This window comes from Sinohyriopsis cumingii, chromosome 8 (genome assembly GCF_028554795.1).
Source record: "Sinohyriopsis cumingii isolate HCF-2022 chromosome 8, ASM2855479v2, whole genome shotgun sequence".
Lineage (NCBI taxonomy): Eukaryota > Metazoa > Mollusca > Bivalvia > Unionida > Unionidae > Sinohyriopsis > Sinohyriopsis cumingii.
In genome coordinates this window covers 86,144,831-86,169,725 of record NC_142968.1, presented here as the reverse complement: position 1 = coordinate 86,169,725, position 24,895 = coordinate 86,144,831, and the positions used below count along the sequence as shown (strand labels likewise).

At 35.0% G+C, this 24,895-nt stretch overlaps 1 protein-coding gene across 1 annotated transcript; it reads left to right on the top strand.

Annotated features, from left to right (window-relative positions):
- The first annotated feature begins 7,758 nt into the window (after window positions 1-7,758).
- Window positions 7,759-23,438, top strand: LOC149794063 (uncharacterized). Its single transcript, XM_089966507.1, has 5 exons — window positions 7,759-8,221; window positions 9,043-9,146; window positions 12,767-12,835; window positions 20,529-20,694; window positions 21,858-23,438. The coding sequence occupies exons 1-5, from the start codon at window positions 7,952-7,954 to the stop codon at window positions 21,990-21,992; spliced, it is 744 nt and encodes a 247-aa protein (XP_089822633.1). The 5' UTR covers window positions 7,759-7,951; the 3' UTR covers window positions 21,993-23,438.
- Window positions 23,439-24,895: the final 1,457 nt, after the last annotated feature.

Here is a 24,895-nt window from a genome sequence, read left to right as displayed (position 1 = left end):
CAACGTAGTCTTTATGTGAGTTTATGATCTTTACACAAGATTGCTGAGATGTAAATGAATTGTATTATTGTTATCATTTTCTCATTTACTCCACATTTTAATATCGTTTGCCACAGACATATACGTTCTACATAAACAAATGCTTTTATAGCATCAACAAAGACGCAAAAGTGCTTCTTTTCATCGAGAAGCTTTTGCATTCAAACATTTATTTAAATAAAATGACGCCTACTGTATTACTATTTCTCGAAATTTCAAATTGCACATCAGCAATATTATATTTAATGGATCAAGCGGATAGTCCTTGATTTAATATGCAAATGACGACCTTTCTTAGCCAGCAATGAAATGCGATTTCTCTTCAATTATATTTCATCTACTGGATCACCTTTTTATAAATTACATTTTGAATGATAAACACCGCTGAAGAATATCATACTAAAATGTTTCAGCGGGTAATTTTCAAAAGGTAGAAAGGACTCGGTTTTACCATGGATGAAAACAGACATGTATCTGTACCATACAACTGTCTTCTTTGGTACCATACAACCGACTACGTTTCCTGATAGTTTTCTGGTTTGGCTACCATCTACTGCCAAAAATTAGAAGACTCACGGTACTAATGAAATGTAAGAATGGGAACCAATCTAGAAAAGGGTGAATATAACGTAGAGTATATCTTGGTTTGGAAGGCCAGATTTGGTTACTAATGGAAAAAAAAGTTTAGTAAAAAGAATCTTTTGGAGGGCTTACCTTTATTGTAACCCCAACCCACAACACCCCCAGAGCTATTGTTTTATTGCTAGAATTTCAGTTTCTTTCCAGAATTGAGTTAGGAAGACTGATTGCTGAAATCAGCACCTGACTGCTTGGTGCGGTACTGAAAATATATTTCAAACACATCTTTTGATTCAGAAAATGCCTCGTGTCATATTTTTTCTTCTACTCAGAAGCTATCATCAAGGATGTGTCTGTATTGATAAATATAAGTTTGGTCATGAGAACTCAGAAATTAAAGTCATTTATTTGTTAATATCGTGATATTTGGAATAGGTTTTATAATGGAAACTGAATTAGTACCGTAAGTCCTAAAGGGAGGGACCACAGTTCTATAGGTTTTCTACCGACATAGATTATAGGGAGGGGCGAATAGTCTGGCATATTAGCATTCAATTGTTATAGTGATATCATTGTATCAGCTGATACGGAACATTATGAATTTATGACCCTATTGTCTACTGTTGACATTTTTACGACATTCTTTGTAAAAAAGGACAATATCGTTCAGTGTTTAATGGCCACATTCACACTCTTAAGATTAAAACGAAGATTATCTTGACCGTTATTATTGACAAAAACATTAAAGTCAATGATGCAAAATGCATGTTTGTGTTTATGTGTGTGTGAAGTATAAATGCAATGACATATAACAGTGTTTTCAGATACACTGTATTCCTATTGAACGTGTTTGTCAAAGATGTGATTACATATATCAAACGAATCGACAACAGACAGCGCACAAGTGGTGTAAATCCTGCAAGTGATGTCTCATATATATATATATATATATATATATATATATATATATATATATATATATATATATATATATATATATATATATATTGTTCTTAATTTTCACCTCACATCATTAAGCAACGATTCTTATTCAGATAGCTATTACTGGTCGCTTGTGCTGATCACATCACGCATGTTACAAACGGTTTGTTTTATTTCACTTCCACGTTTAAGAATTGCTATTCGAAAGAAACGATTTTGGAATTGTGTTGCCATATTTTGTTCTTATCAAATTTTAATCAAGATATTACTTATAATCAAGTTCAAATTTGAACGCGTCTTTATTAATTAAGTCAAACACGTATATCAAATTACTTTCTCATAGTTAGAAAATATACCCATATTTGTTTTATAAAAAAATTAAATAATTATAACAACAACAATGAAGTTCTTCAATCATGAAACGCAGATCATTTTTGTATTCAACAAACTCGAACTTTATTCACTCATGATGTGCCACAATCAAGACAAAACAAGATTATTTTTTCTAAAGATAGTTCTCAATGTCTTATTAATTATTTATATAACACTTTCAAGAAATGTTTGAATTACTGAAATTCCTGTGAGTTCTAAATTCATTATAAAAAAATCAAACGAACAATTATTTCACATGTTGATTTCACGATCCTTCTCCTCCCCTCCACCTCCTTATCAGCTGTTTTGAAGACTACATATTCAAATAATTCACAAGCTTTCTATCACGGGCAATCCTTCAATAAACCATAGGTCATTCATCCTAATACAACAAAACAAAAAATTCACTGCTTTTAGTGATTTGTTTCCTACCAATGAAATCATTTTTAATCATCAATGCTGCTGTAATTGGTACACACTATTTTGATGCATGGCTATCTTTCAAAACTCATTTTAAATTAGTCTTTATGAAGAATGGTAGGGAACAAACGCATGCCTGCTTCTAAAAAGGTAGATTTTATTTAATTTTAATGTATAAATATATTCGGATTGAATATAGGCACAATAGTGATTGAATTACGACTCAATTAACATTAGTCCATGTCATGAGCATTTCCCTTTTGTGACAATAGTTTCAGAAATGCGAAATGCGTTTTTGGGGTTAAGTATCTTGAATGGTTTTTCTGATATAATGTAATATAGTCGAGACCGCTATTTTTAAACAATAGAACACTTTTACAGCATATTAATATGCATTTAAAATATAACTGATATAATGATGCAACTTTTAAGTTCATCCCTTACCTGAAATGTATTGGGTTTTTCTTCCGGTAGTTTCAACGACATATAACGCACATCCGCTCTCTAATGGAAGAACCACAAAGCCCGAATTCCAAGTATACACGGTATGAGATATTTGCTTAGCTTTTAAAAAATAATAGCACTTGGACGGTTTAAATGCCATTTAACCTTTGACACTATGTATTGCTTATGCTATTAGCTACAGGAAACTGAATAGACAGCAGCTAAGGTGGAGTAGCCGTGAATTTTAACTGTTCACCTTTTGAATATTGAATACATTTTCGTTACCTGTTAGTTAAAACGTACATTGAGTAGCAAACTACGCATTTTTATGTTATTAAGAAATATTATATAGCAGCAGATGGAGTGGTTTTCTGCCAGTAAAAGCTGACATTCAGCAGGAAACGGTATAGTTTTCTGTTAGTTAAACCTGATGTTAAATAGCAAAAGATGTGGTTTGCTGTTAAGTTAAACCTGACATTAAATAGCAAACAGAGTGGTTTGCTGCAACTAAAACTTACGTTAAAGAGTAAACGGCGTGGTTTACCGTTAGTAAAAATTGATATTTATAATCAAAATGCATAGTTTTTGTTCAGTTTGTTACATTATTAAAGTTATCTATAATTCTCAGCTAAAGAAAGCATCGCTTGAAAACCACACGGTTAATATTGGCCGATATGTTGTCCAGTGCATACTTGTAATGGCCAGATTATCTTCAGTTGATGTTCTCCCTTCAAAGTAGCTCCCCGAGACTTTGTTTTATATAATGCACCTTTTTCCTCCTCATATTCATTTATCAAAAACGATTATATCTCTACTGATTGCTGCTCGAATTATTTTGTGTGCCACCAGCGAATGTTGTTGTTACTGACTTATAGACTAAAGGAATTTATGGAATATATAACATCAGTGCTTTGGAACAATCCGGAAACATATCCAAATTACGAGTTACGTCGTTGGCTGAATTAAGGGGTGCACCTTTTAATTCGAAATCGAATATTTAAACTTCGTTTAAACCTAATACCTTGATTATAACAATGAACGGTTTATAAGATAGCGTTTAAACAAATCATTTACTGCCTTCCAAACTTTAGTCAAGTTGGAAGAATGTTGAAATTTATGATAAACGGCGGCATTGGGGCTTTACAATTCCACAAATCCTTCAAAATTACTGACCGTGACATATATTGGGAAATTTATGAAGAAAAAAAAGACAGAACTGGCATAATCAGTGAAATCTATTATTAGAACGTGCGGCATGTGAAATAGAGCGCTTGTGTAATCTGTTTAAGTCATATAGTATTTTTGTTATAAATCATCCAAGATTTACATTGTTTCTATTGGTGTTTTTGCTGTTCAATCAATTTGTAACACTGAAATGGTTTAATGTAAGAAAAGGTATCTCAATTAGATTGCGATGATGAAGATAACGCCTGTCTCCTAAAAATTGCAATGTTTAAGATAAAAAGTGTCTTAATAAATTGAAATTATTAAGATAAAATGTCTCAATACCATTGCATTGATTCAGATAATGTGTCTCAATGAGATTACTGTCATTAAGATATGGTTGTCAATACGATTGCAGTGATTAAGATAAAGTGTCGCAAAAGTATCACTATGATTAAGATGAGGTGTTTCGATAAGATTGCAGTGATTCAGATAAAATGTGTCTGAATAAGATTGCAGTAATCAAGATGAAATGTGTCAAAATACGATTACACTAATTAAGATAAAGAGTCTCAATAAGATTATAGTGATTAAGATAAAGTGTTTCAATAAAACTGCAGTGATTAAGATAAAGTGCCTCAATACAATTACAGCGACTAGGATAAAATGTGTCTGAATAAAATTACAGAGATTTAGACAATGTCTCATTAAGATTGTAGTGATTAAGATAAAGTGTGTACATAAAATTGCAGTGATAAGATAAAGTGTCTCAATAAGATTGCAATGACTAGGATAAAATGTGTCTGAATAAAATTACAGTGATTTAGACAAAATTTGTATTTAAGGTTGTAGTGATTAAGATAAAGTATCTCAATATGAGTACCGTGATTACGATAAAGTGTCTCAGAATGATTACAGTGATTAAGATAATGTGTCTCAATAAGACTGCAGTGACTAAGATAAAATGTGTCTGAATAAAATTACAGTGATTTAGACAAAATGTCTTATTAAGATTGTAGTGATTAAGATAAAGTATCTCAATATGAGTACCGTGATTAAGATAATAATGATAATAAAATTAATGATGACTTTGTATAGCGCCTAATCTTTAGAAGCTCTAAGCGCTTTACAACATTAGACAACACCTATAAGATAAAACACATATAATAATATTATTACAAAAACAAACACCATGAAATTAGAAAAACATTAAAAAATGAAAAAAACATGCTGAGAATATTTCAGGTAGGAAACATTAGGTCTTCAAGTTTGTTCTTTCAGTCGTAATAAGTGAGTTTTGAGAGTCCTCTTGAATGTGATCACTGTGTCTTTGTGTCTAAGTTGAGTGGGCAATTCATTCCACATTGCTGGGCCTTGGTATGCAAAAGAACGCTGTCCATATGACTTTGTTTGCATAGTAGGAATAATGGGTATACGATTAACAGAAGAGGAGCGTAAGTATCTTGCTGGTGTGTGCACATGGGTGAGATCGGATAGTTATGTTGGACTAGAGTCCGACAGTGAAACGTAGCACAGGGAACAAATTTTGTGTTTGATTCTGGACAGAATGGATAGCCAATATAGGGTACAGAGCAGCGGGGAGGTGTGCTCTGATCGTGGTACTCTAAGTATGATCCGAGCAGCTGTGTTTTGAACTCTTTGAAGTTTCTGGAGTAGATATTGAGATGAACCAGACAGAACTGAGTTACAATAGTCCAGTCTTGAAAGTACTAATGAACACACAAGTGTTTTATTGGCATCAACTGAAAGATATTTGCGAATTGAGCTGATGCGTCTCAGCTCAAGATATGCAGCCTTGCATATGTTCATGACATGTTGGTGCAATGTGAGAGTACTGTCCAGAGTAACACCTATGTTTCGTACTGATCGTATGAATTTAATGTTGGTGTTGCTGATATTTTCGGTTTGAGGTAAAGGATGTGAATGAGAATGTCTTTGTGTTGTGATCAGAATGGCCTCAGTTTTATCATCATTCATCTGCAGCTTTTGACATGTCATCCATGATTTCACATCAAAGATGCACCTATCTACACCTTGGATTTTAGCATCAACTTCAGTCGGATGGCTAGATTTGTATATTTTGGTGTCATCAGCGTACAATTGGTGAGACACTGGATGATGATCTATGACACTTGAGAGCGACTGAGTGTACATAATGAAGAGAACAGGTCCAATAACAGACCCCTGTGGAACACCACAACATAGATCAACTGGGCTGGAGTGTATTCCATTTGCAGATACAAATTGTGTCCTGTTGACCAAGTAGGACTTGAGCCAGAGTAAGGCTGTATCACGAATGCCAAATACATGCTGGAGACGGTGAAGTAATATATCATGGTCTATTGTGTCAAATGCTGCAGACAAATCAAGGAGGTTGAGGAACTGTAATCTTTCCGCTATCCAACGCAGAGAGAATGTCATTAACTACTTTTAGAAGAGTAGTTTCAGTACTGTTGCAAGAGCGATATGCAGATTGTACATTGCTAAAACGACTGTTTGAATTTAGATGAGATACAAGCTGGGATAGAACAACCTTTTCTAAGATTTTTTATATGAATGGGAGATTAGAAACGGGGCGGTAGTTCTTTAAATCGTTATGGTCTAGTGTTGGCTTCTTCAGCAGAGGCTTTACAATGGCTAAAAAGATAAAGTGTCTCAATATGATTACAGTGATTCAGATAAAGTGTCTCAATATGATTACAGTGATTAAGATAAAGTGTCTCAATATGATTACAGTGATTCAGATAAAGTGTCTCAATATGATTATAGTGATTAAGATAAAGTGTCTCACTATGATTACAGTGATTCAGTTAAAGTGTCTCAATATGATTACAGTGATTAAGATAAAGTGTCTCAATATGATTACAGTGATTAAGATAAAGTGTCCCAATATGATTAAAGTGATTAAGATAAAGTGTCTCAATATGATTACAGTGATTAAGATAAATTGTGTGAATATGATTATAGTGATTAAGATAAAGTGTCTCAATATTATTACAGTGATTAAGTTAAAGTGTCTCAATATGATTACAGTGATTAAGATAAAGTGTCTCAATATGATTACAGTGATTAAGATAAAGTGTCTCAATATGATTACAGTGATTCGGTTAAAGTGTCTCAATATGATTACAGCGATTAAGATAAAGTGTCTCAATATGATTACAGTAATTAAGATAAAGTGTCTCAATATGATTACAGTGATTAAGATAAAGTGTCTCAATATGATTACAGTGATTAAGATAAAGTGTCTCAATATGATTACAATGATTAAGATAAAGTGTCTAAAATGATTACATTGCTTAAAATAAAGTGTCTCGATAAGACTGCAGTGACTAAGATAAAATGTGTCAGAATAAGATTGCAGTGATTAAGATGAAGTTTCAGTAAGAATGCAGTTATGAAGATAAAAGCTGTTTCAGTAGGATTATAGTGATTAAGATAAGAATTCATTGATTAGGGTCTAATTCTCTAATCTATTATAGTGAAGTGGTAAATGTAATTTTGAAAAAAAGCAAGATATTACCCCAGAAGACTATTTTGATTACTTATGAAATTATTTTCTTTCTGTTGTTGACAAAAGCAATTTAGAGGTGACTAAGGTGTATTTTTGATTTCTTAATGAAATTAATTTTAATTGATTGATTGACTTTGGTATGGTAGGGTTGGCAAATGTATCAGGTTTTCACGAGCTCTGCAGAAGGTATTTGTTCTCTGTGGACAAATGATACAATCGACTTTTTGAAAAGTAAATACGACTTTCCACGATTAAAAGCTTTAGCGTTTTAATATTTTGCTCTCAAAGGATAACTATTGAATAAAACTGCACGTTTTAATCAATGTTCATGAGTATATAGGGGAATGGCTCGTCAGTTACCATAACAGTTGTTAGTTCATTTCACCAACTTGCCTGCAAGAGTAAAGTTGATTTTCTTCTATCCTTATATAGTAAAGGCAAGAGGAACAGTTTAAAATGGAAGCAGAAGGTTTCGTTGCTATTGCATTCTTTTTCAGCTTCCTAGATGGCGGACTTGTAGTAGACTGTCGGTATAACCAAGAAGCCAAGACATCGTACCATGCAAAGTACCATCTTTCCCAGTGCTGTCAAAATTTTCAGTGCTATCAAGTAGTATTTAACAGTTTCAACAACTCTGCGGTATTGTACAACTCTGAGGTATCAGTCTCTGATCCACATGTCATCTCTTTTTGGAAGAAACGACAGCATATCATGTTTCAAACTCCGGTAAGGCCTACAGGCTGCTTCCCTTGGCTAAAAAAATGAAAGCAGATTAATAGATTCTTGTGATACTTCAAATGTTTAACGCGTTTATGACATTATTAGGGTGTTCAAATTAAATACATGGCGTAAAGTTAAAAATACAAATAAACGCATTGTTTATATAGTTCAGTGTTTATTTGTTAAGATCACGTTTCAAACTTGATTGGTTTAACCATTTCGCAAAGAACATATGAACTGTGGACGTGAATGACAAAGATAACTACAATTCGCTCCTTTCCTGCAAACTTCCAATAGTCATTGTGTTATTGTATTAAGGACTAATTTACATATGTTTAGGAAAGAAGAACGTAACAGCAACGTTATAACCTAAACAGAAAAAAACATATATTGAATTCAACGTCTTGGCTTTTGTGTAGGATGACATAATAAACGGGTTTGGCTTGGCCAGTTGTAAAAAGGTCACTTTCACTAACACTTCATATAGTTCATTCAGTTATATTTATAAACTGGAATATGACCTACACCGGTGTTTGGATATGTTGTGTCCAAGTTAGTACCTTACTTAAGTAAGATAGTTGTCGTGCATCTTAGTTTATAACTAATGCAAAATAATGTAGAACAAAAGCTTAAGAAATTTAAAGAAGTAAATAAAGAACTAAATTAGTGTTCTAACACAGGTATATACATTTAATCGCACCTGCCTAAGCCACATGCTGGTATAAGCGTTGTTAACGATTGTGTTTATACTAGACTGACCCAGCTCAAACTGTAGTTTAGCATGTATATTTGTTTTTTCACATTATTTATGCGATATTTTATTTCAGATATATTTCAAAACTTCTTCCTACCGTGTGCCTATTCCAGGCTATAAATTTAGAGTCGGTATGAAAGTGTCTGCTGTGGTTCATCCAGTATCAGGGTTTGAATCGTAAGTACCGTCTTGTAGTTAATGTTTTATAAACACGCGTTTTCAACACAGACCAAATCTCCCCATATAGTAAATTTCTTTTGGCCCAATGATTCGACTTTGGGTTTCCTCTGACACCGAGGCTGCTTATAATTATTTGCTCTTACTGTCCATTTCCTTGACCGAGCGTGATGCATATGAATCATGTACTGATAAGTAAATTATTTGGCAACGTTTTATGATAGCCAGAAGCAAAATACAGAACTAGCAAACCACAGTAAGCTTCAGGCATATCCAATCGAACTCACGCGGACAGATGTGAGATGTCATTGAGCTGTAAAGGCGAGCGCCTTAGAACGCTCGGCCACCAGGGCGCCCGTTTGTCAATAGAAATTCGGAAGACAGGCTGAAAAAGAATATATATCGCAAAAGGGAACGTTCAAAAGAAAGAATTGATCTCTTTACGTCGGGAAAACGTTTAATCAGGGGTGTTTATCTAATTTTAATCATCAGAGATAAAATTTCAGATTTAAATATCCACATTATTATATATACTGCTCTTTGATCCACCTTTTTGTTGTAACAGTTTCTATTTTAATAACTTGATTATAGGACATTTATTTCCAGTTTACACGTAAATCAAAAACTACATGCAACTCATTAATATTGCGTACCTGGATTAGCTGATGATGATTTTAAAGCTAATATAAAGTAGAATTGGACGTATTAACTGATTATGATATCTGTTCAATGATTTAGTATGGTATAAGACGATGGATTAGTATGATACCAAATAAAAACAGTGACTCCAATCATGACTATACTGCTGATTTTTAAATTATTTCTGGTGAAGAGTGGAAATGGAGAATTTGTTAGCTCTATATGTGTGTCATTCATTATGTACATAAAGCCCAGTAACGAATAGTCCATGAAACAATCTGTTAAAGTTTTTAAATGACCACATAAAGCACTTATCCAGACAACACATGATGTTAAGACAGGTTGCTTTCTTTAGAAATAGCTACACATCATTATTTTGACGTTAGCCATAGGCACTGGAAACAACAGATAATGCCGTACATTAAATTAGATGCAAATTAGAGACAAAAAAATCAAGTAACATTTTATAAGCTAATATAAACTCTAGATTTGGAAAACAAGTGAACGATTTAAGTAAGAGGAAAGCATTTTAAGATGAAAACGTAAACATATTGGAGACATTTATTCGATGACAGTATTAATTGACGAGATTTTAGTATGAAAATTAGCAAAATCAAATTTATGAAGGGAGGATTTACAGAGTAAATGTTAAAAAAATGGATTATGTTTGAAATGTACTGAAAAATACGAATGGTGATATTACATTAATTAATACATTAGAACAGATTTGTCATGCACTATTACTAAATGCTTTTTTTTGAATAAGGATCCTTTTTAATCAACTCGTCAATTAGGAGGAAACTTAATTTGCTTAGATCATACAGGGACATTTATACAACATTACTATAAAAAAGAGTATGTTTAACGACACGAGATATTTAGTTAATAAGGTAAACCTTTATTAAATGTTCAGTTTATGCAAAAAGAATAATTATTTGTGTAAAGAAATAATAATAATAATAATAATAATAATAATAACAACAACAACAACAACACTACTTAAAGAAATACATTCCATCCATTGTGACTACCCACGGGGAAGAGTATGAATGGAGCACTACACGATTATGATGATTTCCAATCTGTGCTAGACTTGTACCAACGTAAATGTGTATCCTGGTATGATCCCAGATCACGTGTAAAATGTATTAGGTTGTCACCAGCATAAGAGTGTATTCTGTGCGAATCCCATCTTAAGTACATCTACAGATAGGTTGATGTCTGCATAAGAGTGTATTACGGGATCATCCCATCTCAAATAAATCTATGCTAGGCTGATCCCTACCTAAGAGTGTATCCTGGGTTGATGTCAGATTAATGGAAGAATACTAGGATGAAAGCAGCATGAAACAAATATTTTGATTTTTGCCGATTTATAACCTCATGCTAAATGCATTAAACAGGAATGACCTTTATGCTATCAGTAATATGAAAGTCCGAAAATTAATTTATTATATTTTAATACATTATTAAACCATATCAAACTCAGTTTAGCCTATACTACACTATAATGCTGGTATCACACATCATACTTAATCTGGGATCAGCCAAAAATACATTAATTGCTCGACTCAGCCGAAACTCAATCCAGCACAAATCCTTATTAAACTGAAATTAGCTCAGAATACAGCAGAAATGAATTTAATATAGTTGTACCAGTTACAGATATTGCTGATAGGATAACATTTAACAATGACCTGGACATTTTAGCGGATGCAGCGTTAAGAAAAATATATTTTATATTCTTGTATTACATTTAGTTTTTTTCTCAACTCCTTCTAAATTAAGTTTTTTTATTATTTATCTCCATTGCATATTCCAGTTCCTATACTTTATTTCTTGTTAGTGATCATCAAATTCAACGAAGGTGAGACTTTTTTTCCATTCCGTGAAACATAAAAGTTTGCAAGACGTTGTATCGACCATTTAAAAAGTGTGAAAATTGCAGGTGGTGGTCGAAAAGACTCATCAATTTGTTGAAAATCCACTTTATGATTATGAAGATTAGGAGGAAAAAATTAATGATGCAAAATTATATTTACACTGATAACGATAGATCAAATCAGATGTTTTAAACACATCATCAAAAGGGTATTCCAAGCAACACAATCAGAGAAGTCTTCAAAGCAGTGTAACTATTTTATTTGAATCATTGAAACAATAAGCAACACTAGGGAATTATTGGTAGTATATTACTTTTGTTTCTTAAAACGGATTGAGTGGTCGCTTCTTTCTTAGCTGATCATGTCATTGTACCAGTTCTATCATTGTTTGGCGTGTAGTCTTCAGTTCTGATGTATCTGCAGATGTTGCAGCAACACAATCATTAGAAATTAGTGAATCGTACAGTCATCAACGCAAATATAAACGATTGTTTCGTTGCTTGATTAAATAATGTGCATTTGCAACTAAAATATTATAATCATTTTTCTCCCTCTTGTCGACATAGTTATTAAAATTATTTTCATTTATTTTATTCTCTATCTTTTGACAAAATATTACCGACTGTTTATACGCTGCTGGAATCAGCATTTTTATTTATAGCAATAGGAACGAAAATGAAACATTTTATAATGAAAGACAAATAAAACAACAATAAAAAACAACAAAAACAATAAACAAGTTACAAATGATGTACAATTTACGCCTACATATTGTAAACAAAAACAAATAATATATATTCACACATCGATAAAAATGTCTCAATAGGAAAAAGTAACACTTGATGAAGAAATACGAAGATATGTCAGAATATATAGAAGAAGGCGAAAGCACGCTTACCGATGAAAGTCGAAGACTGCATGTGCCCCTCTAAAGCTCTCAGATTGGTGTGTTATTTATGTACAAGAACATATTGTATTTAAAGGGGCATTTTGTCAGTAGTTTTTATGCACAGGTATGAATCATACACACGAGTCCTTTTGCAGATGGCGTCGAGTATTATATAAAAGGCATTTTAAGGAAGTGAATTTTCTTTGCAGCGCACGTTTTGGAATCGCTCTAGAGAGTAGCTACGACAAAAGCATCCTAATTTATGCAGATTTAAGAAGGTATGCATGTCTTCATAATTTATTCACAATATTTCATAAAGTGCACGATGATTGGTCAGACTGAAAAAAATATTATCAATTAGACTGTTTATATATTTTAAAAGAACTTTGTCTTGCAAAGTTCGATAACAAATGCTTTAGAAATGTTTTAGAAAATGTGTTAGCTTTTACTTATCTAAAATAGGTCTGATAAGAGTATGAAGTTTTCGTAATTTGCATTGTTAGGCGTATCATAGCAGAGTTTTGCTATTGAGAAGAAGGTTACATTTTTTACTAAAAGAATTAACCCAGGTTGAGGATATATCAACATAATGCGCTCTAATTGAATCCTATGTTTACAACTAATTAGTGAAATGTACATGACGATTGTATTTGGTGCACTCGTGATTCGGTATCCATCAAGTTTACTTATTCCAGGTAAAAAATATATGTTCCTTTCGATTAAGTGTAAACGCCAATATAATCTTGTTTTCACCACACACATGCTAATCTTGTTTATTTCTCTCTCACTAAGCCCGGACAACCACGCACACACCAAAATAACATTCGCCATAAGTCGTAACTAAACTGGGTTAATGTTTCATATCTAATCACTCAAACTTTGTTACAAAGTATTTTGCAAGTAAGTAATGCAAACGCCACAACTTTGCATTCATGTATTGATTGATATGTCGTTTTCCGTGTTAAACTTCAATACAGAATGTAAATATTATGTTATGTCAACATATTTGCAAGCAAGCAAGAAGGGATTAGTAATTAAAATGCAGATGTATGACATATTTCTGGTTTCCCCCTATTGTGTATTGTGATTTGCTACTACCGTCGAATTCGACATTAGTTACTGATCACTGGATTAGTCAAGCTCGTCAGTATTGTCTTCATTGGAAGTTTACAGTAAAAAGACATTTTTGATTTCGTTCACTTATAAGTGTTAAAAGTCTCATGTAGCAGCACGAGTTGGTCGACCGACCAAAACAAATTGGCGTCGACCTTGAGGGGTGAAACCCTCATCAAGGCCCCAATTTGTAAAACGGGAGCCAACATTTTTTTTCCCTGTTGATTAATTAGTTACCAAAGGGCAATCTGAGACTTGTGTAAAAATAACAAAAGGAAATGACTGCGACTAGGATGATATCTATTGAATGACTTTCTTGAGTAATTGTTATAGTTTTCTTCTCCACCACTGTGTCCCCCCCCCCCGAGAATCGCGAAGTGCTTAACGAAATTTTAGAACGAAATCTAAAGGTTCAGAAGGCAGCCCAGTTCATTAATTTGTAATCAAGCACATACAATTCTAAGTGAACTCGGGTGCTATAAAATAAACTCTCTCATTTGGGTTAGGAAGAGAGTCCAGGCAAGTGCATCTGGGTTACGTTTTACAAGCTTACAATTAAACATTCAACGATATTTCATCCTTTTTCAATGCATGGCAGGCACCACCACTTATAATAATTTTATTTAAAAAAACGCTGACAATATGTCAGTCACGTGTTCTTGGGTTCTAACATGAAATAAGTTTCTAGAGTTTGATCGAAATATTCTCAGAGAACGTCCAGCTGAAATAACTGCTATCAAGTACAATTACAGGAAGTAATAATAAATACCGATCAAGCTGAGATTGAGGATGTAAGTGTTTTGTTGCACCAGAACCAGAACCTTTTAAAAAACAACTGCCCAATTTACCAAAGAAGGTGGAAAATACTTAAAGAAAAATTTCAAGAAAACTGTTTAATGGTTGCTGCAACAAGATATCCATCTTGTCATGACCTGTTATATCCACAGACCGACTATGTTTCCACAAAATAAAAGTACTGGACTCGTTTTGTGTTTCGAAAGAACCATGGGATAAGTCAAATCAGCGGTAAATATCAGGATGAATTTAAAGAATTGTATACACTTGTCAAAGACCATACGAATGCGTCATGTCCTGGATATATTTTATCGCCATAGAAAGCGTCATTCCGACTACATGGAATTGGGAAGAAAAAAAACCAGCCGGAAGTGGTTTTGCCACTCGCTATCGACGTAATAAAAAACATATCGCCTGCGATTCAAAATAAAATGTGTCCTAATAACATTCTCGCTGATGTTGATCGATTATAAAGTTTGATCGATGGAAGACGGGCCTAAACAGTTTTTACGGAATCATCAATGAAGCAGCTGCTATTTGTCAGCATTTATTTACCGGTGGCCTCATTTATAGTATCGTCTATCGGGCACTGATCGATGAAATTACCGACAATTACTTTAGAGATTGATCAGTGAGATCGGCGATAACAAAATAACATGATTATATACATTAGCCAATGTGGACCTGAAAATGTCTGGGTGATAAATTCAAAATTATCAGTTATAAAGCGATCTACGGAGATGGACTTGATGATGTTGTTCAAGGCTTATTGAGAAGAATAGGCCAAAAGTTAGCCCGATTGAAAAACAATTAGGCATGAAAACCGTTGAAGTTGTTCGTAATAAGGGTATTGCCACTGTTGGTGATGTTGCTGGTACAGCATTCTTAGCAATGAAAGACGGACTGGCGCTATTAGTACGGCGAAAACCACAGCCGGTAGAACTGCCCAGCATCGAAGTGATGCCAGCATGTGTTCACAAAATAATAAATCAAGCAACAAATGAGAGTCTGAAAGAATTAACTGGCGGGTCATATCTGACAGAACAACATGCAGATGAGAGTGAAAAAGTATAACTGAACGTCTGATGTCGGGATGTGGTCTGGCTTATTATTCTAAATCTGCTGGTCAGTCAATGGTGCTCGCGAAGGATACCACTGATCACCCCTACAGTTGCAACGTGACCATGAATGATGCTGGAACTGAAGTCGCGAATGAAAATTTCAGCTTAGGTTTCGCATGGTGTCGATCGATGTTAAAGGGTAATAACAAATAATTTTTATCAGCGATACAACAAACACTGACGGTATATATCCACTTTTAACGGCGATACCAGCACCGATTACCTCTGAAGCTCAAACTGTTGCAAACGCAGATGTAGTAGGTGCCGTTGGAACAGCAGCCGGTATGGCACTGAAAAAGCTACAGGACACGGTCTAAAGACCTAAAAAAGACGGGGTTTAAGATTACCATGAACATGGTACGGTCAAGGTCTGAGACTAGCGGGGACGCTTCATTAAAACTAACCATGTCCAATATTGATTTACTTGATGCTGAATTGCTAGTTAAAAAAATAATTCAGAGATGTTTTCGTGCGTGATCAGTTATCGGAAAAAGAAAGCCATGTTGTAAATGGTATCATTAATCTCGATGGTTATTTTGGTCCAGGTACTCATACGCGGTTGATCCACATGGTGTTGTTTATTTCGCTTCGTATGGATTGGCGCAACCGAGAGAATGTTTGCAGTATATCAGCGAATTATATAGAACGTCTATCTGGTATTCAACATCACCAACACATACAATAACGGATCCTCCAATATGTGGTCAACAAGTACTAATCATATCAAGGTCATCAGCACCTCCGCATAAAGTAGTGCACGACTATATCGCCTGTCGTTTTAAACAGGTTAATGATTTATAATGGTAGATATTTACGCAAGATCTGCTAAAAGCAAGTCCCAGGGTGACATTGATTTGTCAGCATCTGCAACAGGAGATGAACTTGCTGATTATTTGCTTCTTGCAGGGATTGATACGTATGGGGTTGTTGTTTTTCAGGATCAGCATGGGCGGTTAAAGACGAGTAATATCAAATGGGTGGATAGTATCCTGCGAATTTCAGGCGCAACCAACGATAATATCGTGATATTTACTGATAGCGGAACAATCAAAGACTCATGCGTGTCACTTATGATGATACAATGACTGGCGATACAATGAATGATGAATTCAGCATGATCGAAGATAGAATTGCTAAACTGAGAGAACCAAAATCGGACGATGACGCTGCAACGAAGAAATACGTGGACAACAACGACATCGTGATAAGGACCTCGATAATAACAATCAGTGATTGATTTACCATATTCAGTGCTGAATATAATAATCATGAGACTTCATTTACGAATTTTAACAGAAACATAAATAGAGCCGATAATGATTGTTTGGGAGTTCAAAATGTCGTCGACATTAGTCTCAATACGTTTGCACGACTCACCAAACTCGACAAATATCAAAGAGATTACTGTTGGTGTTGTTCATACGACTCCTCTCATCAACGCAGTATACACATTATCGTCTAGTTCAGCAACATGGTCAAAACAAAGCAGATCCATCAAACATACCGTTGAGGTTACCGGGCTGTACAGGCTTTCCGTGTTGAGCGCTGATGTTGAGACTAGTTACGTAATTGTTCGAGCTTTATTATCCATGGAACCCAACTAGCATCGTCGCCTATAAATGGTTTCACAAGATCCATTTTCTATCGAATTATATCAAATGAATACGTGACGACTCTAAGAGCATCCACTGGAAACAGGTTAATCGATAACAGGTTTATTGACGAATATGCGATCATCGAAAATCTCAACTTAGTAAATTGAGGTGATTCGCGTTCATAGTAGCTAACTATCGTGCCAATATGTGTACCGTCTTTTGTGACGGTACTTTGCCGTGACACCAATACTCCTCTCGATGCTGTATCAGGGATCACAAAACTAAATTCTGCTGGGTCCATGATTAATCTTGTGCAGCGGCGTTTCTTATCAGATAACGACCACTAATATTTCTGCAGATCTCTTTGTCATCGCGTGGTAACCATATAGATGTTTGTGGTTTATATTAAATTATCGCTGATGTTGCAGCCAGTGACGTTAAAATACCACTATCTAACAAATACCTTAATAGCTGTATTGGAGCACGACGACGTTCACTTTTTGTGCAGCAGTCATCGAGACTAATTTTTGTGTTCGGTTTATTAAAATTACGACCAAACCAAGCAAGTTCAACCGGATGAACGTTTGACACAAACTCAAATGATTTAAGCTAGGCTACTCCGGTAGCTAGGAAGTTGGCTATGTAAGTCCTTTTCCACGTTTATTGAAACGGTATAATGCACAAACAACGGCGGATACTGAATACGCGTTATTATATAATTTGTTTATTCCAGTAAACGTGCCTGATTTGGAGTTTTTGCCCACTTGGTCGACAATATTATGTAACCGTGATTCTTTATCAGGGTCGAGTTTATCATGAATAATCCAAGTTGGGCCATTCTGGCTCATATATTCGACAATAAATGCTATTCTAAATCTGCACTTATCATCCACACGATTATTAATATTAGTTGATGCTCGTTTGTCTTTCATGGAAGAATCAACGAAAATACCATCGTAGTTTATCCTAAATATTGAAAAAATCATGAAATGCGTCATCTTAGGCACACTAAGTTTTTTTCCATTTTGATAAGTTCGTGTAACTCAATTCAAATGGTGGACGTTCTTTTGTCACCTGGAAAATCTATCAAAGTAAAACCGGATGGTGTGTTGTGGTTCCATCTCGGCTAACCTCTCAATTTCCTTCGCGGTGAACAATTCGTTAATCTGATGTTGTACATATTTTTGTGTACAATTTTCGCCTTTGGGAAAGCTGGTTTTGTCCGGGTTAGACTAAAATGCTGTTCTCACAGCTGCTTTTCAACAGTATCATTATTATACATAAGAAAATTTCATTTGATCTTTATCCCAACATTATAATATGCGTCAGGCAAAACATAGTTGTCGTAGCTCATGATCGGATCAGTTACACCTTGTACAAGAATTGTCGTGGTAAGTACTGTGGTTATCACATGGTCAGTGTTCTCTGTAGCAGTACTGGATCACAACCATATCGGGAATGTGACGCTGGGGTCAAAGCGAAAACACAATTATGTGTATCCTGCGGCGGACGAAAATATCGTGCGCCTAAACGATGTACGAAAGCCAAAACATTTCAGATGACATCAGAATAAAAGACTCAAAAGATTATCTCGAGAGATATTCCTCTGCTTAAAAATAATGTTGTATCAGAGGAAAATGTTATATACAAATGGATCGAGCTGAGAAAGAGATCGATCTCGATGATTTTATATCATCCAATATATAGTTATTACGAAGCATGCAGAGCTGGGATCATAAGAAACTACAAAATAAAAATAAAAGTAAGATTTGTCATAAACGTGTGTTACATGATGATCATTGTAAAAATACATTGTTCTTTAAAGAAAATAAAATAATTCCTCTCACATTTATGTTTACGAATCTTTCAACGGAGTGATAGATGACGGTCTTGTTATCGATCACATCAACTCAAATAGAATAGATAATCACATGACAAACCTGCATGCCATCACAAAAAGAAAAAATGGCAGGCTAGGAAAAACCGGAAAACACAAATATACACCACGACCAGTCAGATCAATAAACCTTGATACAGGAGAAACAAAAATATTTCACCTATTTTTTTCAGCGGGAAATATTTGTATATTAATCCTGGATCTTTACACTATATTGAAAACGGTATAATAATTCAGCCACATCAGGATTGTTTAATCAGAAAATAAAATGTCAGTAGATCAGTAGCGTACCGTATTTTTCACCTACGGCAAATTGCCGGAATGTAAATTCGACACACAATTTAAATATCCCCATATCACGTGTCTGTATGTGATAAAATGCCTGTGACAAATAGATCGCTAATAATAACACACGTTTCCCAGGCTCAAGCGAAAGCAATACCTGCAATGATTATACATAACTAAAATGATCAGATAAGTAATACATTCTCTGTTTAGTTTTATATAAATACATGTATAATATTAATATTTAATCTGCAAGTGCTAGTGTACTGTTACATTATGTAAAAAACACTCAAGGTAATCATTTCAGCCGTAAATTCTTAACAGAGACCATGGCGAGTGGCTACATCGTAACCTGTACAAACTTACTTCAAGTTTTATTCCATTGAACACGCGACTGACATATTATTGGCGTTTGAAAATATTATAATTGTGTTTTTTTTTTCTTCCCGCGATGGATTGAAAAAATATGAAATATCGTTGAATGGGTAATTGTAAACTTGTAAAACTTAAATCAGGTGCACTTTCCCGGGCTTTCTTCCGACCTCCCCCCACCAAAGGGTGTTCATATTATAGCACCCGGGGTTCACTTAGGGGCGCGTGTGCTTGAATTTCTAAAATTTCGTTTCGCACTGAGCTATTCGCCAGGGGATGAGTACACACAAATGGAAAACAAACTATAACAATTACCCGAGAAAGTCATTCAATAGATATTCAACATCTATCAACCTGGTCGCAGTCATTTTCGTTTGCTATTTTATACAAGCTTCGGATTGGCCTTTGGTAACTAATAAATCAGCATTGCCACAGGTAGAAATAACATCTTGGTAGCTCCCTATCTTGCAAAACGGGCCTTGATGGGATGCCAATATAATTTGGTCGGTCGACCCCCTCCCGTTGCAACTGTCATGCCTAATATGATTTTTATTTACCATCAATGTCTGTCTGCTTGTCTGTCAGCAGAGTCTGTCGATGACTCTGTCAGCTAGCCTACCTGAGATATCTTATTAGGATATCTGCTATCTAAACACAATAATGCTTATATTCATTCAACCAATTTTCATCCCGTTTTATTATTTATGGATTATTGATGGTAATTGGCAATATTGTTGGACACTAAATTTGCGTAAGCATAAATGCTTATTACTATTACTATTATTATTATTAGGAAGCTAAATGCAAATCAAAACCAGTTTGTCTTAAGCTGCCGCTGGGGGGCATCGTCATGGCCCGTTTCCCAGCCATTCGAACAGTTGTTTCCAAACTGTGTGTACTTCCAACCCGGAGATCGTGTGGACATAAGTTTCCTTCGGACTCAAACTGCGAGTGTGTTTGTGAGTATTTACCATATCTTTTACACAAAAAAAGCCTATTACATGAATTTTCTTTCAACCAAATGCAAAGAAAAGTACCACGGATATGTATCGGGAATGTTAGGATCGTTAGCAAAGTGTTGCCGATTTACTTCGTTCTACATCGATGAGAAACGACCTTGGTCAAAGAGCTTGGCTATAGAAGATGCTAGAATGTTTTCTAGTGCCAAATGTTACAAGTTGACACGATGGATAATGAGGAAAAACAAAATTAGTTTAAACACTATCATGTTTGTATTTTCTTATCAAACTCTAGGCACCGCTCCGGTGGCCTAGTGGTTAGAGCATCCGCTTTCGGATGCGAGAGGTCGTGGGATCGATCCCCGGCCGAGTCATACCAGAGACTTACAAAAATGGTACTAACATCTGCCTCGCTTGGAGTTCAGCATTAAGAGGTTAGTGTTAGGACTGGGTGGCCTGGTGTCAGGATAATGTGACTGGGTGGGACATCATGCTACATGTCTGCGGCATGATGCCCCAGCGCTTGATATCACTGTAAACTGCCACGTTGCAGACATCGTAGCGATATGACTGAACAATTGCTAGAGCAGCTAAGTTAAAAATCCAAATCTCATCACATCACACAAAGTCTAGGTCTAAAGTAATAATAACAACTGCATAAAAGCAGAGCGACCCAATGCGAGGAAAATATGAGAAACATGAACAACATCTATTGTGTGTTTTTATGGGTCTGGAGTATCCATGAAAACTCATATAAGATGATCTCACATGGGTGCTTATTTCAAGTTAAATTTACGAAATGTGTTGAATAATTTCTTTTGCAAGCCTTGCCAAAGCGAACAATTAAAGTTATTCGATGATTTTCATGAGTTTTATTTTAGATGGGTATAAATGTTAAACTTGCATTTATCATGAAAAAAATACTTATTTATAATAAGTCTAACGGTACAAACAGGTAGTGAACTAAACTGGAAGCACACTGTTTTAGAAATTATGTGTTGCCGTTACAAGAACAAATTATGGTGTCGTTTGTGACGTTCTAGAGATATTACGTATACGAGTGTAATATGAAAAAATTACGAAATGGGTTTGTGAATCTAAATAACACACATTAATCATATGAAAAATTCATTAGACATTAATTCCCTTATTTTGCATTGTAGGTGACCGTCCGTGGACTAATGTGCAATCGAACTGAGTTTAATTACAGCTATAGTTCGTCAATAAACCCAGACCTTATCACACATGTTCTACTGGAAAATTATGGTGAACTGCACGAGATCACCATCAGTTCATGAGACAATCACACACTATGGCTGCATTCAAGTCAACTGTTCTCGGCATCTAGAGCAGCAAGAACACGATTGGATCAATCGCCATTCTTGACTGCTACGTACAAATGTAAATTTGGCGGATTAGCAATCCAGTCGTGAGCTAGTGGCTAAATGGCTTGATAGACGCTAAATTATAGGAATTTACCACTGTTTCAAACTAAAGTTGAACACTTTACGCTTACGTCTAAGAGTCCTTAGGCAGAGTGGATAAGAGGCTTTTATGCGTCAGTGAAACTGTTAGAGTACAAAAGACAATACTTGTAGCTACTTCTTGATTTTCACGAGGTTATCTGAGCGATATATACAAGTTCTCTTATATGAATATTCTATGATGTCTGAAATATAAATTCGCATCAAACTTAAATATGTAATAGTAAAACATCAGTTTTTGCTAGAAATGTAAAAATAAACACAACTTCTTACTTCGGGATTACTTACCCAATGCTTTTGCTCGTCGCCATTTTGTTCCACATTCAATCACACAAAAGGTATATATATATATACATCAATAACAGTTCTCGTGAATACAGCCTGTGTGTAGGGGTCGGATTGCAACTTGATTTTATATCAGTGTGTATATTTATTTTGTAAAATGCACTAATTCACAATGTTTGACGTGTTCCTCGTAGATTCTGACGTTTTGTCTTAATTTAGTCATCACTGAAGTGCAACTAGCTTGACGGTTTATCTCACGTTGTTGTAGTTATAATAGCACGTACATTTAGTCCGAAAAATTGATACAATTAGTCCCATGATATTTTGAGGCTTCGGATGTGATTTTACATGGTGATTGTGCTAGATCTTGGAAGGGAATCACAATCGTCTGACAGATTCATACCGCAATACCACATAAGTGCGTGAAAAAGAAGTTTTAGACTCGATATGTTTCTTAAAAGAACATAATTTGTCAAATATGTGTTTGAGATGCACTCATTAGCTTGATTTGGATGCACTATGATTGTGCTATACATTAATATTTTGAAATTAAACGACATTGATAGCATTGCGAAAACAATATTTTGAAAAGATATATTTCATGGAAAGAATTGATTTATTTTAAGGCATTTCACGATTTCAGACAGCAGAAAGTTTTGTCTTCGAAAACATAAAGTTATAAAATTATTCTTATTTTATTGTTGTCATGCATGTATATAGCATATGGAATCTATGACAGGTATTATATGACTGGACTATGCCAGAAATATTGATAAAACTCTAGTAAATGGATCGTAAATGGATTAGCATGAAATAACTGTATCATGTAGCGTCTGGTTAAATATTGTCAAGATAACAAGGTCATAGTACTGTCAACATGAACATGTTGAAATTATGACTATAGTTTGAACAATGTACAAAAACAATGTTCAGTTGTTTGATAGCTAGATTGATGTCATTTTGCTGAAATGTACGAAATCAGGATAAATAAGTTGACCGTTGTCTTCGTCGTCTTCATTTTCTTTTTTTGTGTCTCTTCCTTGTTTACAACTCTAGTCTACAGTGTTCTAGAAGTCGTCGGCTTCAGAGATAAAGTGTGCTATTTATTGTGGATTGTGATGTGCTGAATTCAAATATGACTTAAAAACAATGGACTGGCTACTATGTCCATGATATTTATGTTTTTACATTTTATGTCTACGTATATTGTGTAGATAACAGTTTTAATCATTACTTTTAAACCTATGTCTTTTCATGTGTTTATTGTTGCTTTACATGATAATATTTCACCTGTCCAGTTTACGTAACACTTTAGAAAAGCGCAAAAGGGGTATATAAATAATTTATTATAAAACAAACGGCAAACAAACTATTATGTATATATCTATTATGTATATATAAGTACACAGTTTAGTCCTTATTCAGTGTCTACTCGGCGCTTCTTGGCGTGTATCTTGTATTCATTAACTGTATCATCTATTGTCACTGTCCAATAATAATCTGCAACTATTCCATTTACCCTGATAGCGTTTCTCCATTGTTGCAATGTCCTGATGAAATCTGTTCGTCATGTTCGACTCTCATTTCCCACAGATCGGTGACAAATATCTAGATGAGTGTGCAAAACATGTATCGTTAGTGACATTCTGAAACCATAGCTTTTGTATGACGTCAGGAGGTTTTCCACTAACACCCTGTAGTTGTTTGCCTTGCTGTTTCCAAGAAAATTTGTTGCCACTGACTGGAAAGCTTTCCATGCCGTATTTTCCTTGCCACGCAGTGCACGGTCAAATGTATTATCTCGAAGAAATTCACGAATCTGATGATTAACAACGACACCTTGCTTTATCCCAGCTTCACGTAACCTTGGCAATTTTCCACGGAGGTACATGGAAGCTGATTGTGTTTTGTCCATGGCCTTGAGAAAGTTCGTCATCAGACCCAGCTTGATGTGTAAGGGTGCCAAAAAAGTCTTTTTTGATTCAACAGGTGGTGCTGAATACGTTTCCTCCCAGGCTTCAATGATTGTCGGAGTGGCCAGTCTCTTATGATGTAGTATGAATCTCTCGCACGACTATCCCATTCGCCGAGAAAACAGCAGTACTTTGTGTATCCAGTCTACAGGCCAGGTAAGAAAATAGGAACGTTCAAATTGCCACAAAGCTGCCACTTATGTTGGTCGCAGTTTATGCACCTCAAACGTTGTTTCATATTTACATGGGTTAGCTTCATATCGACTGAATGACCAACTTGAATTGATGGCAAAACATTTCCATTACGCAGCAAACAGTCGCACGATTGGGTTGGCCCACACTCTTATCAGCCGTTCGCACCCGTTATGGATCCACCACATGTACAGTCATACGTATACACACGTACAGACAGCATACAGCACCCTTTTGAATTTGCTACGTCTATGTCCGTGGCACAGA